The following is a 12,262-nucleotide window of genomic DNA, read 5'->3' as shown; positions in this document are numbered from 1 at the left end:
GAAAAGTGTGCATTTCCAGCATCCTCCTGCTCCCTACAGTCCCCTTGTCGTGACCCTATTCTCTATGCCTGTGCTTTTAAAGTTTCACAAAATTTTTACTTAAGAAGTGTTTTTGAACTTTCTGTCGAATATGACATAAATAGGGAAAATCATCAATTAAACTGAATGTACCTGTGCAACTAGCACTGCAGATAATTAATAGGACCCTAGTATCTCCTAGCACCCCCGCCTTAGCTTAGTGGTCCTGCTTAATTCTCCAAGTGGTTGGCTTTTGATTTCTGACTTTTCACTTTCGCCTTAAGTAATGTTTATTATGTTTAGCTACCCTGGGGCCCTGCCCTCACTTTTCCCAGAGCTGCTGTGTACTTGAGACTCTCAGGGTGTGTTTCCCACTTGAGACTCGCACCCCTTACGCTAGCTAGATTTGGCGAGAGCCCCTCTCTCCTCAGAGTTAGCCTCCTGCTCCCTTTGATGTAAGTGCTTGTGTTGGTTGGCACTTAGGATCGGTTTTGGCGGACACCTCTGCCAAAAGCCCGGAGTTCTGCCAGGCCTGTGGGAACTGAGGCAGGTAGAGGTGGAAGGCACACACTCCTGCTGGGTCATCAGGAACACGCACAGGGTCTTTCTTGGGAGAGGTGACTCAGTCCTGTGGGGCGTCTGGTGGAGCAGATCGTGCTGATCACTGCCCGGGAACCGTTTCCACCTCTGTTGTTGATCATGAAGCCATTTGGGCTGGAGATCCACAGGCCCCCATTCTCCTGGCCTTGATGCGTGCTGCATAGGTTGGGGCCTTTCCGTGCAGGGACCAGTGTCCAGTCAGCCTGCGCTGCCTCAGGACTGTTTTCTTGAGAGCTTGGCCCACAGCTGGTGCTCGGTGGCTGTGTCTTCTCTGGCCCAGGGGCCGCCCTGGAGTCCGAGGCCCGTCTGCCCCACTCAGAGTGCGGTGGGTGGCCGGGCCTCCTCGCAGGAGCTGGTGCTCGCATGCTGTTTGTCCGTCTACGGTCAGTTTGTACAGCTCTCGGGTGGTGGTCAGAAACCTTGCTCATTTCTTTGTCCCCTTGCTGCAGGCACAGCCATCATCACAGAAGAGCATGCGGCCATGTGGACTGACGGGCGCTACTTTCTGCAGGCTGCCAAGCAGATGGACAGCAACTGGACGCTCATGAGGATGGGTGTGTAGAGGGAGCCCCATCCCACCCTTAGCTGGCCAGCTCCAGGAAGGGACCCTAGAGCTCCTCAGGCCTCTTGGCTCTTAACCCTCTTATGGGGTCATGGGCACTTTGTAGCCTGTTTGGGCTGCCATACAAAATGCCACAGATTGGGTGGCTTCAACAACAGAAATTTGTTTCGCCTGGAAGCTGGAAGTCTAAGATCAGAGTGCCGGTGTGGTCAGGGTCTGGTGAGAGCTCTCTTTCTGGCTTGCGGACTTCTCACTGTGTCCTTACACGGCCGGATCTCTTTTTCCTCTTCCTCTTAGAAGGCCACCCGTCCTGTTGGATTAGACCTCCACCCGTATGACTTCATGTAACCTTAATTACCTCCTGAACCCCCTGTCTCCACGTACAGTCACATTGGGGTTTAGAGCATCAGTGTATGCATTTTGAGGGGACACAGTCTAGTTCATGGCACAAGGAAAACCAAGAAAATAGCATTCTGGTATACACGTACCATTGTGTGTTCAGTAGTGGAAGGTCTTGGTTCAGGATTCTCATTTTAGTGACCGGAAACTGAGGGCCAGAGAGGACAGCTGATTTGCTGCAGACCGCATAGCTCACCGTGCACTTGACTCATGCACCCGGGGCCTCTTGTCTGTCCTTGGCTGCCTCATGATTCAGAGTAAGGTAGAGGTCAGGGGCTGTTGACAGCAGAGGCTAGGAACCTCTCCCCCAGAGGATCCTGAACTCACTTCTGGCAGCTCAGCTGTGGGGAAGAACACAGGGCAGGAGTGTGGGTCTGGAACTTTCTTGGACAAGTTACTCCACTTTCAGTGCTTCAGTTTCCTCATCTGTAAAATGGGATAAAAATAATAGTGAGTACCACATAAAAAGGTGAGAATTAAAGAAATAGTACACAGAAAGCATTGAGTTCAGTGTTCATCCAGTACTAAGTGTGCATGTGTACTCTGATTTTTCATTTAATTTTGTGCTGTGTGTGGTTTGCCTTGTCACTAAAACAGCCCTTAGGAACATGGTTTTAGTGGTTGTACAAAGGTCTCTTTCTCCTGAATTTTGAACTTGGGAGAGGTAAGGAAGGAAAAGGAGCTACCAGGGCCGAGTGAGGAAGAGAAGGCGAGGAAACACCTGATATTTCTTGTTTGTTGTGGAAAGTAAAGAGGAAAGCGGGTTGTCACCAGCCTCACAGTTCGGGGAACAGAGGCTGTGGACACTGAGTTGACCTGAGATGACACCAGGATCCGAGCAGCTAGCCTGCTGAGGGTCTGCGTGGGTGCACGTTCATGTGCACGGGCAGTGGGTTCACGCTGTCCATATGCGTGTGTATGTGTGTGTGTGTGTGGTTTATCCTAGGGAGGCCTTAGGAACAGTTTTGTCTTGGCAGTGGATTTATTGCTGAGGTTATTCTCTCCACCTGCCCCCGCCCCTTCACACACACGCAGGCATTTGTGGCTGTGGGACTGTGATGAATGGACAGGCCACTAGCGCTGTGCACTTTTAATCGTATGCCTTTGTGGTGGCTCATGCATCCTTAACACATATGCACATTTGTTTATATGTTGTATGTATGTGCTAGTGTCCATCTGTACTTCGTATATGAGCAAAGATTAATTTCTTTACTTTTTAGAAAAATAACCACAAATAGAAATTCTATTTGCACCCCCGTGGGTCCCTTAGTATGCCCCTGTGGTCTGGGCATCTCTCTTTGGGGCCCGGAACTCCAGCTGTCGGGTCTGTTAGCACTTTGGGGGTCAGAGGGTCAGAGGAGCCGTACTGTCTGCCTGCTCCTTAAAGTAGGTGTGTGGCGGCGCCAGGTGTGAGTCCTCGTTCCTTCCAAGCCCCTCTCTGGTTGCTCCTCCGAGGTGCCTCTCCCCTACACCTGCCTTTCCTCAGCCGTGTCTCCTGTGTCGGGAGATTCCGGTGGGTTTGGCCAGTGAGTGATTCATCCCTGGGGCTTTGCCAAATACCTGTCTGGTAGGAGATGACAGGGCTTTATCCTGTGAAAGTTATACGAGGGCATTGAAGAAATTTCGTTAGTAACTGGCTTGTTTAACTGTTTGAAAAAAAAATAGGAAAGACTCAAATAGCAAAGTAACAACTCAGTGCCAGCTTCCAGGCAGTTTTTGTAGAACTGAGATTCATGAGCTCATTGCCTTTTAAACCTTTGAACTTCCTTTCTGTGGTTATGAGGTTATTGGTTCTCAGTAGGGAAAACAGTAAAGATAAGTACTGTTTTAGAATATGTGAACTTTCACTCTAAATGTGCATATATTTTACCAAGATGTTGTTTCATAAAAATATAATTAAAAAGGTATACATTCCAAACATAGATGGCTTTCATTAAAGAAAAGCTGGGATATCAAAAATAACTGCATTTCCTTTCTTGAAGCTTATTTAATATCCCATGACTGGTGTCTTGAAGACAGAAAGCGCTGTTTTCTCTCGGGAGCTGGGAAGCTCGGGGAGCCATGTTCAAGGTGGCGATGGCAGTTCCTCTGTGTCTCTCTTGAGATCTCCGGAAAGATTGTTTTGCTGCTGAGACATGTGTTCAGCCCCCGTATCGGGTCTGTTTGTGGGGCTAGGGTCTCCGCTCTTTGATGCCGCCCCTCCCGACGATGGAGGGGGGCCTGTGGCACGTGTTCCCCTTACCTCCTGTGGGATGTAAGGGAAGCCCCCAGCCTTGACCATATCACCACACAAGGGACCGAAGGCCGATGAGTTGATCTTTGCGATGACACAGTGCACCTATGATGCAGTGAGTCCTGGGGTGCCATTTTTACCAGTGAAAATTCCACTTTTCTTCTTCTTTCTCACCCTTATGCTTTCTTAACATACCGTCTTAGACTTCTTGCAGCCTTCCAGAGGTGAGGGAGGGTCAGATTTTCCACATGCTGCCAATCTACTTTAAGAAGATGCTTAATAACGACCTTGCTGTTCTGTTGTTGGCAAATTGCGTCCTTCTGGTAGGACAGTGAGCTTGGGCGCACGGGGAATTGTTTCTTATCAGCGCTTCCTTCTGTAGGTCTGAAGGACACGCCGACTCAGGAAGACTGGCTGGTGAGTGTACTTCCTGAAGGATCCAGGGTTGGCGTGGATCCACTCATTATTTCTACAGGTGAGTGAGCTTGGGCCCTTCCATCTTGGGTAGGGAAGTGGGTTCTAGGTGCCTCTTCACCCTCCTTGTCTGCTTGTGGGTTGTGTAGCGTTTGTAGGCTCACTGTGACTTGGTCTCACAGTAGAGGTCAAGGTGAGGAGATAGAGGCAAGGGAAGGCCATTGGTGGTGAAGGTGCCCTTTTACAGGTTCTCACCCCGCACATCCAGCGCAGGCCACGGAAGGATCGCCTTTCAGAAGCTGCCAGGCGCCCAGAGCCCTGCGGCCTGTTGTGGACATTCCGTTCACAGCTGGGCCGTGTGTGTTTCTCCTCAGATTACTGGAAGAAGATGGCCAAGGTTCTGAGAAGTGCCGGTCACCACCTTCTTCCTGTCAAGGAGAACCTTGTGGACAAGATCTGGACAGACCGTCCTGAGCGCCCGTGCAAGCCCCTCCTCACTCTGGGTCTGGATTACACAGGTCAGAACCACAGCTGTGCTCAACAGGGCCTCCAGCCGTGGTCCCCTCCACGTGTCACCATGGTCTCCGTCTCGGTCCTCTGAATCAAAGTTAAGCTTGAGCTGATAGAAGGTTTTGCCCCACCCTGGTACAGTGGGGGATTTGGTGAAAGCAGGAGCTTTATTTATTTCCACCGTTGCCACCTACTTACCACTTATCCAGAGTAGTTTACTCTTGCAGAGCTTTTCTGGGCAGACTTTGGGTGCTGCTAAAATGCATATATTTTTAACCATGCAGCGGCTGGCTGCCCATTAACATGTCTGATATTGGTAAAAGAGCCTAGAGGTTTTTGGGTGCCATTTCCTTTTCTTCTGCTGGCATTTGTAGGCGTACCTTCCTAAGCCCCCTGCTCTCGTGTACCTTCTGCTTTAGAGGCTTTTGGGTATGGGTAGGTTTCTTTGGCCTGTGTGATAGTGGTGGGTGAGGAGCAGGGGCTGTGAACAGTTTGTGGGAGATGAAGGTGTGAGTTTATAGGACAGCGAGGGGTGCAGAGAGAAAGGCCTGGGAGGTGGGGCTGCAGGGGAGGGAGCCTGGGTGTAGAAAGGGGAGAGGAGAGGTGGATGGGGGATGTCTGGAATGCAGGCAGATTGCCCAGAGGGGTCCTGGGAAGAAAGCATTGCAGCCCGGACTCTCAGCCAAGTTTTAAATAGCATTCCTGTGTGGAGCTTCAAAGCAGCTTTTGGTTGTGGGGGCAGCCCCAGCTCACTCTCCTTGTGACACCCTCACCAAGGGTATTGCAGATGCGGAGGTGGGGGGAGGGGGTGGGGGATGGGTCCAATGAGTGGCCCAGGTCAGCTGCACATTTTCCATCTGCATGTTTTGAAATTAAAAAACAAAACAAAACTGCAGTAGAGGTTCTGACCTATTGCTTATAGGAGAGGGGAGAGCAAATGCCGCTGGTAAGACTTCTGTTCAGCAAGCATGTGAGAGCAGGACACTGTGCGAGGTGCTGGGTGAATAGGACAGATGTCTTCCCTGTTCACAGTTGGCTGCAGCCAGAGTTACAAGTGCTGCTTGATGGCAGGTGACGGTGGTGGTGGTGGGGTGAGCTCCTCTAGGGCCTCAATGTCATCCTGGGTAGCAGCGGGGAGGCCCCGGCTGGCTCTTACAGGGCGAGTGTGATTTGGAAATGAGAGTCACAGTGGGTCAGGTTTCGGGGAATTCCTGTGATCTTAGGACTGGAAGGCAAGTCTGGCTGCTCCAGGAATGTGAAGTGGTGGGTGATACTCCCCCGACCTCTGAGACTGGATCAACTCTCTCTGCAGGGTAGTATGTTTGCAGAGCTCCCTGTGCCTCCTCTGTTGCATGGACTTTTGTACAACAGTGTAACTAATGGCTGAGTTCAATGCCTGTCTTTCCTTAGAGCTTTATAAGCCCCATGAGGGCAGGGATTGGGTGTAGCTCAGAGTTGTAACAGCAATGACCAGCACGGTGCCTGGCAGATGTCTGTGCCTGGGAAGTCTAGATGTTCCACAGACGTTTGTTGAACAAATGAATTTATTTTGCTGGTGAGGTAGTCAGGCCTCTCGACAGTCGACTGACTGGCTTGGACAGTCACACCTCTTGTACACGGCTTGATTCCAGGTTTCCTCTCTGCTCACACAACACATTCCCTGGGGTGTGGTGCTGGTGGAGAATGCTTGGGACATGGATCCTCAGGACCAGGGCTGAGGTTGCGAGCGTGCTTGTTTTTGCAGGCATCTCCTGGAAGGACAAGGTTGCGGACCTCCGGATGAAAATGTCTGAGAGGAACGTCGTGTGGTTTGTGGTCACTGCCCTGGATGAGATTGCATGTGAGTGCTCTGGTTTCACTGTTTGGGCGTGTTACCTAATCTCTCCTTTGGTTCTCTGGGAATCCATGTTCTCATGCCACTCAGCTTTCTGCGTGGCCAGGGAATACTGAAGAGACTTGTGTCACCAAATGGTCATGCGCATGCCAAGTAGGGTGGAGAAAGGATTACAGGGGGTGGGGGAGGGGGAGTTGGCCTGGCCCCGAGTAGTGTTTCAGCCAGGGCTGGTGTGAATTAACTCGGGGGTGATGTCCACCTCTGGCCAGTCTCTTCTTGATTGTGACACCTATGGGAAAGGACGTTTTCTCTATACATTGTGTGCCTGTCAACATTCATGTCTCTCTACAGGTGTACAAGTGGGGTCGTTGGAGACATTTTTTTCTTTATATACTTTTCCTGTGGTTCCCTAAGTTCTTTACTGTAAGAATGTTCTAGAAATATTTCTGCCTCAGAAAAATTAGAAACTGAGGGTCTGTTACAAAGCTTTTCGACACAATAGCTGTTTCTCAAAGTTTAAACCTTAAAATACCCTCATGTAATTACTCAGTACCTTCTGTTATCTTCTAGAACCTGAAGGAATCAGGTTGAGCCTTCCTGTGCTGTCTGCTGTTTTCTGACTCGATTTGACCCAGGATAACTGGGAAGAGGCTCTGCCTTAACTTTTTGTTTTCTCACTAGTGAAAGAGACCCTAAATAGTGTCCTACCTCTCCAGCCCCCAGCCCCAGACTGTCTCAAGTGTATCAGTGACTTACATCCCTAATTAACTTAATAACCTCAACATCTGAGAAAATGACATATAAAGCTAATTTCTCCCCTTGGTTACTTAAGAAAACAAACAAACAAACACAACACACTGCCATTGTGGGAGATCTTGAAAATGCAGAGGAAGTAGAAAGAAGAAAAAAATTACCAATAATCGTGTTACCCAGAGATAATCACTTTTAATATTCTGTGCATATATAATTTTGCAGCTTGAGTTTTTCAGTGTATCAATATACTCTAAGGAGCCCCGCCTGGCGTAGCTCAGTGGATTGAGCGCGGGCTGCGAACCAAAGTGTTGCAGGTTCAATTCCCAGTCAGGGCACATGCCTGGGTTTCAGGCCATGGCCCCCAGCAACCGCACATTGATGTCTCTCTCTTTCTCTTTCTCCCTCCCTTCCCTCTCTAAAAATAAATAAATAAAATCTTTAAAAAAAGAATCAAGAGAACATGACCTTACCAAAAAAAAATATGTACTCTAAGCATGTATAAGCACGATTTTAACTGATTATTAGATATCCTGGCATGTGGTTATACCACAGTGTTCTTAACTTTTCCCCTAGATGACCTTTGGTTAATTCCAGTATTGCCACGATTTTATTATGATACTGCCATCAAAATCTTGGTGCATCAGAATTTGTGACTTAGTTTCTGATCATTTTCTTCCTGTTTCTGGTCGGCTTTTAGTGGTGTTATTACGGGTAAGGGAATACCTGCCTGGTTGGGCTTTATCTCGCCATTTACCTGGCAGAGAGGTTGTTACCGGGGCCCAGGAGTAGGCCCATCCTGCCACACCCTTGCCAGCGCCAGGCGCTGTCTTTTTTTTTTTAAATGCTAGTTTTGTCTGATAGGCAAAAAAAAAAAAATATTGCCTCACCACTTTACTTTGAGAAGCCATTATTTTAAAATAGAGGCAGTCTTTTCCCCCCACGGCCTTCTGGCACTCCGATCCTTCGGAGGGAGAGCACTGGGCCGCCGGAAGCCCTGGAACCGGATCTGGGCTCGGGGCTGGTCCCTCTGGTTTCTCAGACAGGCAGGCGGTGACCTCACCAGACCCCCTGACGCTGGCTGTAGGCGGGCCCTCCACCCAGCCCAGCGGCCCTGCTAACCCCCGGGTGGGCTGCAGGCTCAGGTTTCAGCTGGGGGCCCCTCTGACTCACTGCTTTTGTTCCTTTGCCGGGAAGCTCCGCCTCCACGGGGCCCATTGACCCTCAGAGGGAGGGCCTCAGTTGGCCTGGGTCCTGTTGGGTCTCAGTTTTTCTGCCCTAGGTTGTTTGCCTCAGGAGGGAGGCAGTGCTTGGCTCCTTCCCCTTTGTTTGGGAGTGCCAGAGGCTTTTCTGCAGCAGGGCCTGGCAGGTCACCACCAGGCGGACCATTTCAACTCTTTGTTTGGAGGGCATTTCTTGTGTTTTCTGACTAATGACTCCTTCATTCCCTCCTTGGGACAGTGAGGTGGCCTCTCAGGAAACAGTTCTGGTGCCATCATTTGGCGGCCGTGAGCAACTGCAGCTCAGAGGTGCGCAGGAAATGAGGTGCCCTGCCTTTCTGAGAGAAGCCACTGCCTCCTTCCCCAGCGACCGAAGCTCTCACCTGCCCTACAAGCCACCCCTTAAAATCTCAAGTCGGGCAGGTGACAGGGACTCTTGTTTTTTCTTTTTCAGGGCTGTTCAATCTCCGAGGGTCAGATGTGGAGCACAATCCGGTATTTTTCTCCTACGCAATCATCGGACTAGAGAAGATCATGTGAGTTTGCCCCTCACCTGCAGTCCTTCCCTGGGCAGGCAGCTCCCGTCCCAGGGTGCCCCTTTCTGGTCGGAGCCACTGGCCACTGCCTCACGTGCTGCCGATTCGCTGCCTTTCTCCTGGTCTTCCCCTCCTGCCTCCGTTTTCTCTCCCTTCTGGTCTTCGTTAACAGCAGGTATTTCTGTACATCCTGCCTTTATCCTAAATGACTGAAATCTGTGAAAGTCTCTACAGTACTTCGAGATAAAAGAATAACTAGGCAGGGACATCAAAGCAAAATCAAGTGAGGTTAGTTCACAAAATTCCCGCTGCAAAGTCTCGTTCAGGCCACACCTTTGACTCCAAGTGTTCTAGCAGCCAGAGCAAGGGGTGTATGGCTCAGTTAACACACCTGGGTTCACAGTGCAAATAAACCCAGTCATTTTCAAGGTCCGAATGACACAGGAAGACTCCCCTGAGTCACACCTCCCCAAATCATACTTTATCTTTTAATGTGTTGCCTGTGGCCTTCCTGCCATTGTTCTGCCAGTTAGGTGGCTTTTTGCATTCAGGCAACATAGGTATTGAGTGTCTGTTATGTGCTAGGGTCTCTACTGGCTGCTGGGCTGGATGAGACAGACAGGGTCCCTGGTGAGAGTTGGGCAGATGAGTGTCTCCCCGGGGGATTCTGGGCACCAGCTGGTCAGTGGGATGGGTACAGGTGTAGGGGAGGGGCCTGAGCTAGACTTGGGGTCAGAGCAGACTCTTGGGGAAAGCAATACTGGAGCTGAGATTAGGGTACATGGGAGTTGGCTAGGTGAATGGAGGGAGGGTGGCTAAGCATAGGGAAGGGTGCTTCAGAGGCTTGGTCAGGAGAGAGCACAGTGCATGTGGAGGACCCGGAGGGGTCGGTGTGGGTGGACCATAGAGTGTGAGGTGAGCAGAGGCTACATAAAGGGAGGCCTCGGGAGCCACGTTCAGGAGCTTTGGCTTTTACCCCGAGGACAGTGGGGAGCTATTGAATGAGTTTTCCACAGGGAACCACATGATCGATCAGCCTTGTAAATCCTGAAGAATATTATGGCTATGAAAAGCAGGATGGGTGGGAAAGACTAGAGGCAGGGAAACCAGGTCGGAGGCTGTGGCACTAATTCAGCTGAGAGATGGCTGTGGCCTGAACCAGGGCAATGACTGGGCCAGGCGGTGGCTAAAGCTGGACAGATTTGATAGGTGTTTAGGCTATTGGGCTAAAGATTTTAAGGAGAAGGGGTGGGGTATCAAGGGGGGCAGTGCCCAGATCCTGACTCAGGAAGTTGGGTGGATGGTGACAGTGTACAGTGTGCAGAGCAGGATTTGGGAAGGGACTGGGGAGCAGGGCAAAGCCACTTGGTTCGGATTGCCAGAGGGTGGAGCCTGTTGTACATGTGGGTCTGTGCTCTCGTTCATGAGCCCTCCTTTTTCTGTCACCTCACCTGCGGCCCCTCTGCAGGCTCTTCATTGATGGTGACCGCATAGATGCCCCCAATGTGAAGGAGCACCTGCTTCTGGACTTGAGCCTGGAAGCCGAATACAGAATCCAGGTGCTTCCCTATAAGTCCATCCTGAGCGAGCTCAAGGTCCTGTGCAGCAGCCTCTCCCCGAAGGAGAAGGTGTGGGTCAGTGACAAGGCCAGCTATGCCGTGAGCGAGGCCATCCCCAAGGTTGGTAGCCACACTGGAGCCCATCTAAACCCTGCCACACTCCAGCCGCTGTCCCCCGCCCAGTCCTGGCGTCTCGTAGCTTTGTCTTTGAAGCACGGGCTGGTCAGGCAGATCCCCAAGACTGGCTCTTGGGTCAGAGGCGGCATCTCCCTGGGTGAGCCCTTTGGGCTGGAGCCATTCGAGCGTCTGAGGGCCCTTAGAACCCATCGAGTCCGGGTTTTCCAGGGTGTGGCACGAGAGGTGATTGTAGGTGGTGTACATTAATACTTTGGTTTATTTCAAAGTGTTTTAAAAGTGTTTTAGTGTATACTAGGAAAAAATATATACCTAGCATATGAGACCATGGTATACAAATTACTTCCGAAGATAAAGTTGAGTTTAATAAACTAAGCTGATTTAAAGATAGTTTAAAGAAAGCATTAAGTAAATAAGAGTCCAGGGGTTCGGCTGCTAGGGTCGGAGCTGTGCAGGGGGTATGAGACGGCTTGAAGTTTGGGGAACATGACTTCATCCCCGGCCCCCCAGCATTTTGTAGATGCGGAGATCTGAGGCCCAGAGAGGCTTGGGGAGTTGGGGATTTGTCCAAGGTCGAATAATAGTGGTAGCCCTGCCCTTGACTGAACTTCTGAGTGATACCCGTCCCTGCATTTCACTGGGGCCCGGGGCAGGACTGGAGTCCAAGCCAACTTAGATGTCACCATTTTGACTGTCCTGCCCTGGGTGTCTGGCTTCCAGGTGGCCATTGACAAGCCCAGTGATGTCCCTCTTCTCAGTCAAGCTGCGGGCCACCTGGGAGAGCCCAGGCCTTGCCCCCTAGACCTGGCGTGTCATCACACCCCTGTGACTGTCACAGGGTGAGACACTCAGTTGCTCAGAGCTCTTCTTCTCGACTTATTACTTGGGGATCCTGCCTGCCCTCTCTGTCTCACGAAGGGTGTGAGTGTGAGCGAGAGAGTACGGAGAGGAGAGCGGAGGGAGCAGAGGCCGTCTGAGAAGCTAGCTGTGTGCAAGTGCACGGTGCTGCCGAGCCCCGCCGCCCTGTAACACAGGCTGGACCCTAACTCGTTCTCCAGTCGGGAAGGGTTTTGCTGGCCCTTTAAGATCAGACCGTGACTAGTAATTGAGGTGCGATCCCTGAGCGAGAAGGGGGACGAGCAGGAGCCCTTCCTCCTTAGTCACATGTGTCCCCAGACGCTGGGAAGGTCTCCTTTGGGCAGCAGTGAAGGGGTTGTTTCGGTCCAGCTCTGAGCCCTTGGTGGACTCTGACCACAACTACTCAGGCTCAAAAAGCAGTATCTTGCTGATGACAGCAGACAGTCTCAGACGTAAGGGGTTGGGAGATTGAAAAGAAATAGTTGTTAGATGTACTTTATCTTTTTTTGGTGACCTCCAGCCCCTTTTGCTAGGCTCAGAGGCATAAACCAAAAGAAGCAGGTCTTTGGGTCTCCCGGTTCGGCCAGATTGGCTGGGCCCCGCGTGGGAGCTCTTCAAACGATTTGTCTTATGT

General features: G+C 51.0%; 1 protein-coding gene across 1 annotated transcript in view; it reads left to right on the top strand.

The window, feature by feature from the left end:
* Nucleotides 1–12,262, top strand: part of XPNPEP1 (X-prolyl aminopeptidase 1) — a 52,087-nt gene that overhangs the window by 24,962 nt on the left and 14,863 nt on the right. The window contains exons 5-10 of the mRNA XM_045854421.1: nucleotides 1,068–1,172; nucleotides 4,195–4,287; nucleotides 4,601–4,744; nucleotides 6,481–6,576; nucleotides 8,995–9,076; nucleotides 10,545–10,755. Coding sequence (XP_045710377.1) covers nucleotides 1,068–1,172; nucleotides 4,195–4,287; nucleotides 4,601–4,744; nucleotides 6,481–6,576; nucleotides 8,995–9,076; nucleotides 10,545–10,755 — 731 coding nt within the window. The remainder of the gene's footprint in view (nucleotides 1–1,067; nucleotides 1,173–4,194; nucleotides 4,288–4,600; nucleotides 4,745–6,480; nucleotides 6,577–8,994; nucleotides 9,077–10,544; nucleotides 10,756–12,262) is intronic.

The sequence above is a fragment of the Phyllostomus hastatus genome, unplaced genomic scaffold, assembly GCF_019186645.2.
Source record: "Phyllostomus hastatus isolate PE091 unplaced genomic scaffold, TTU_PhHast_1.1 phas_scaffold_1066, whole genome shotgun sequence".
Lineage (NCBI taxonomy): Eukaryota > Metazoa > Chordata > Mammalia > Chiroptera > Phyllostomidae > Phyllostomus > Phyllostomus hastatus.
This window is presented reverse-complemented; position numbering and strand designations above follow the sequence as displayed.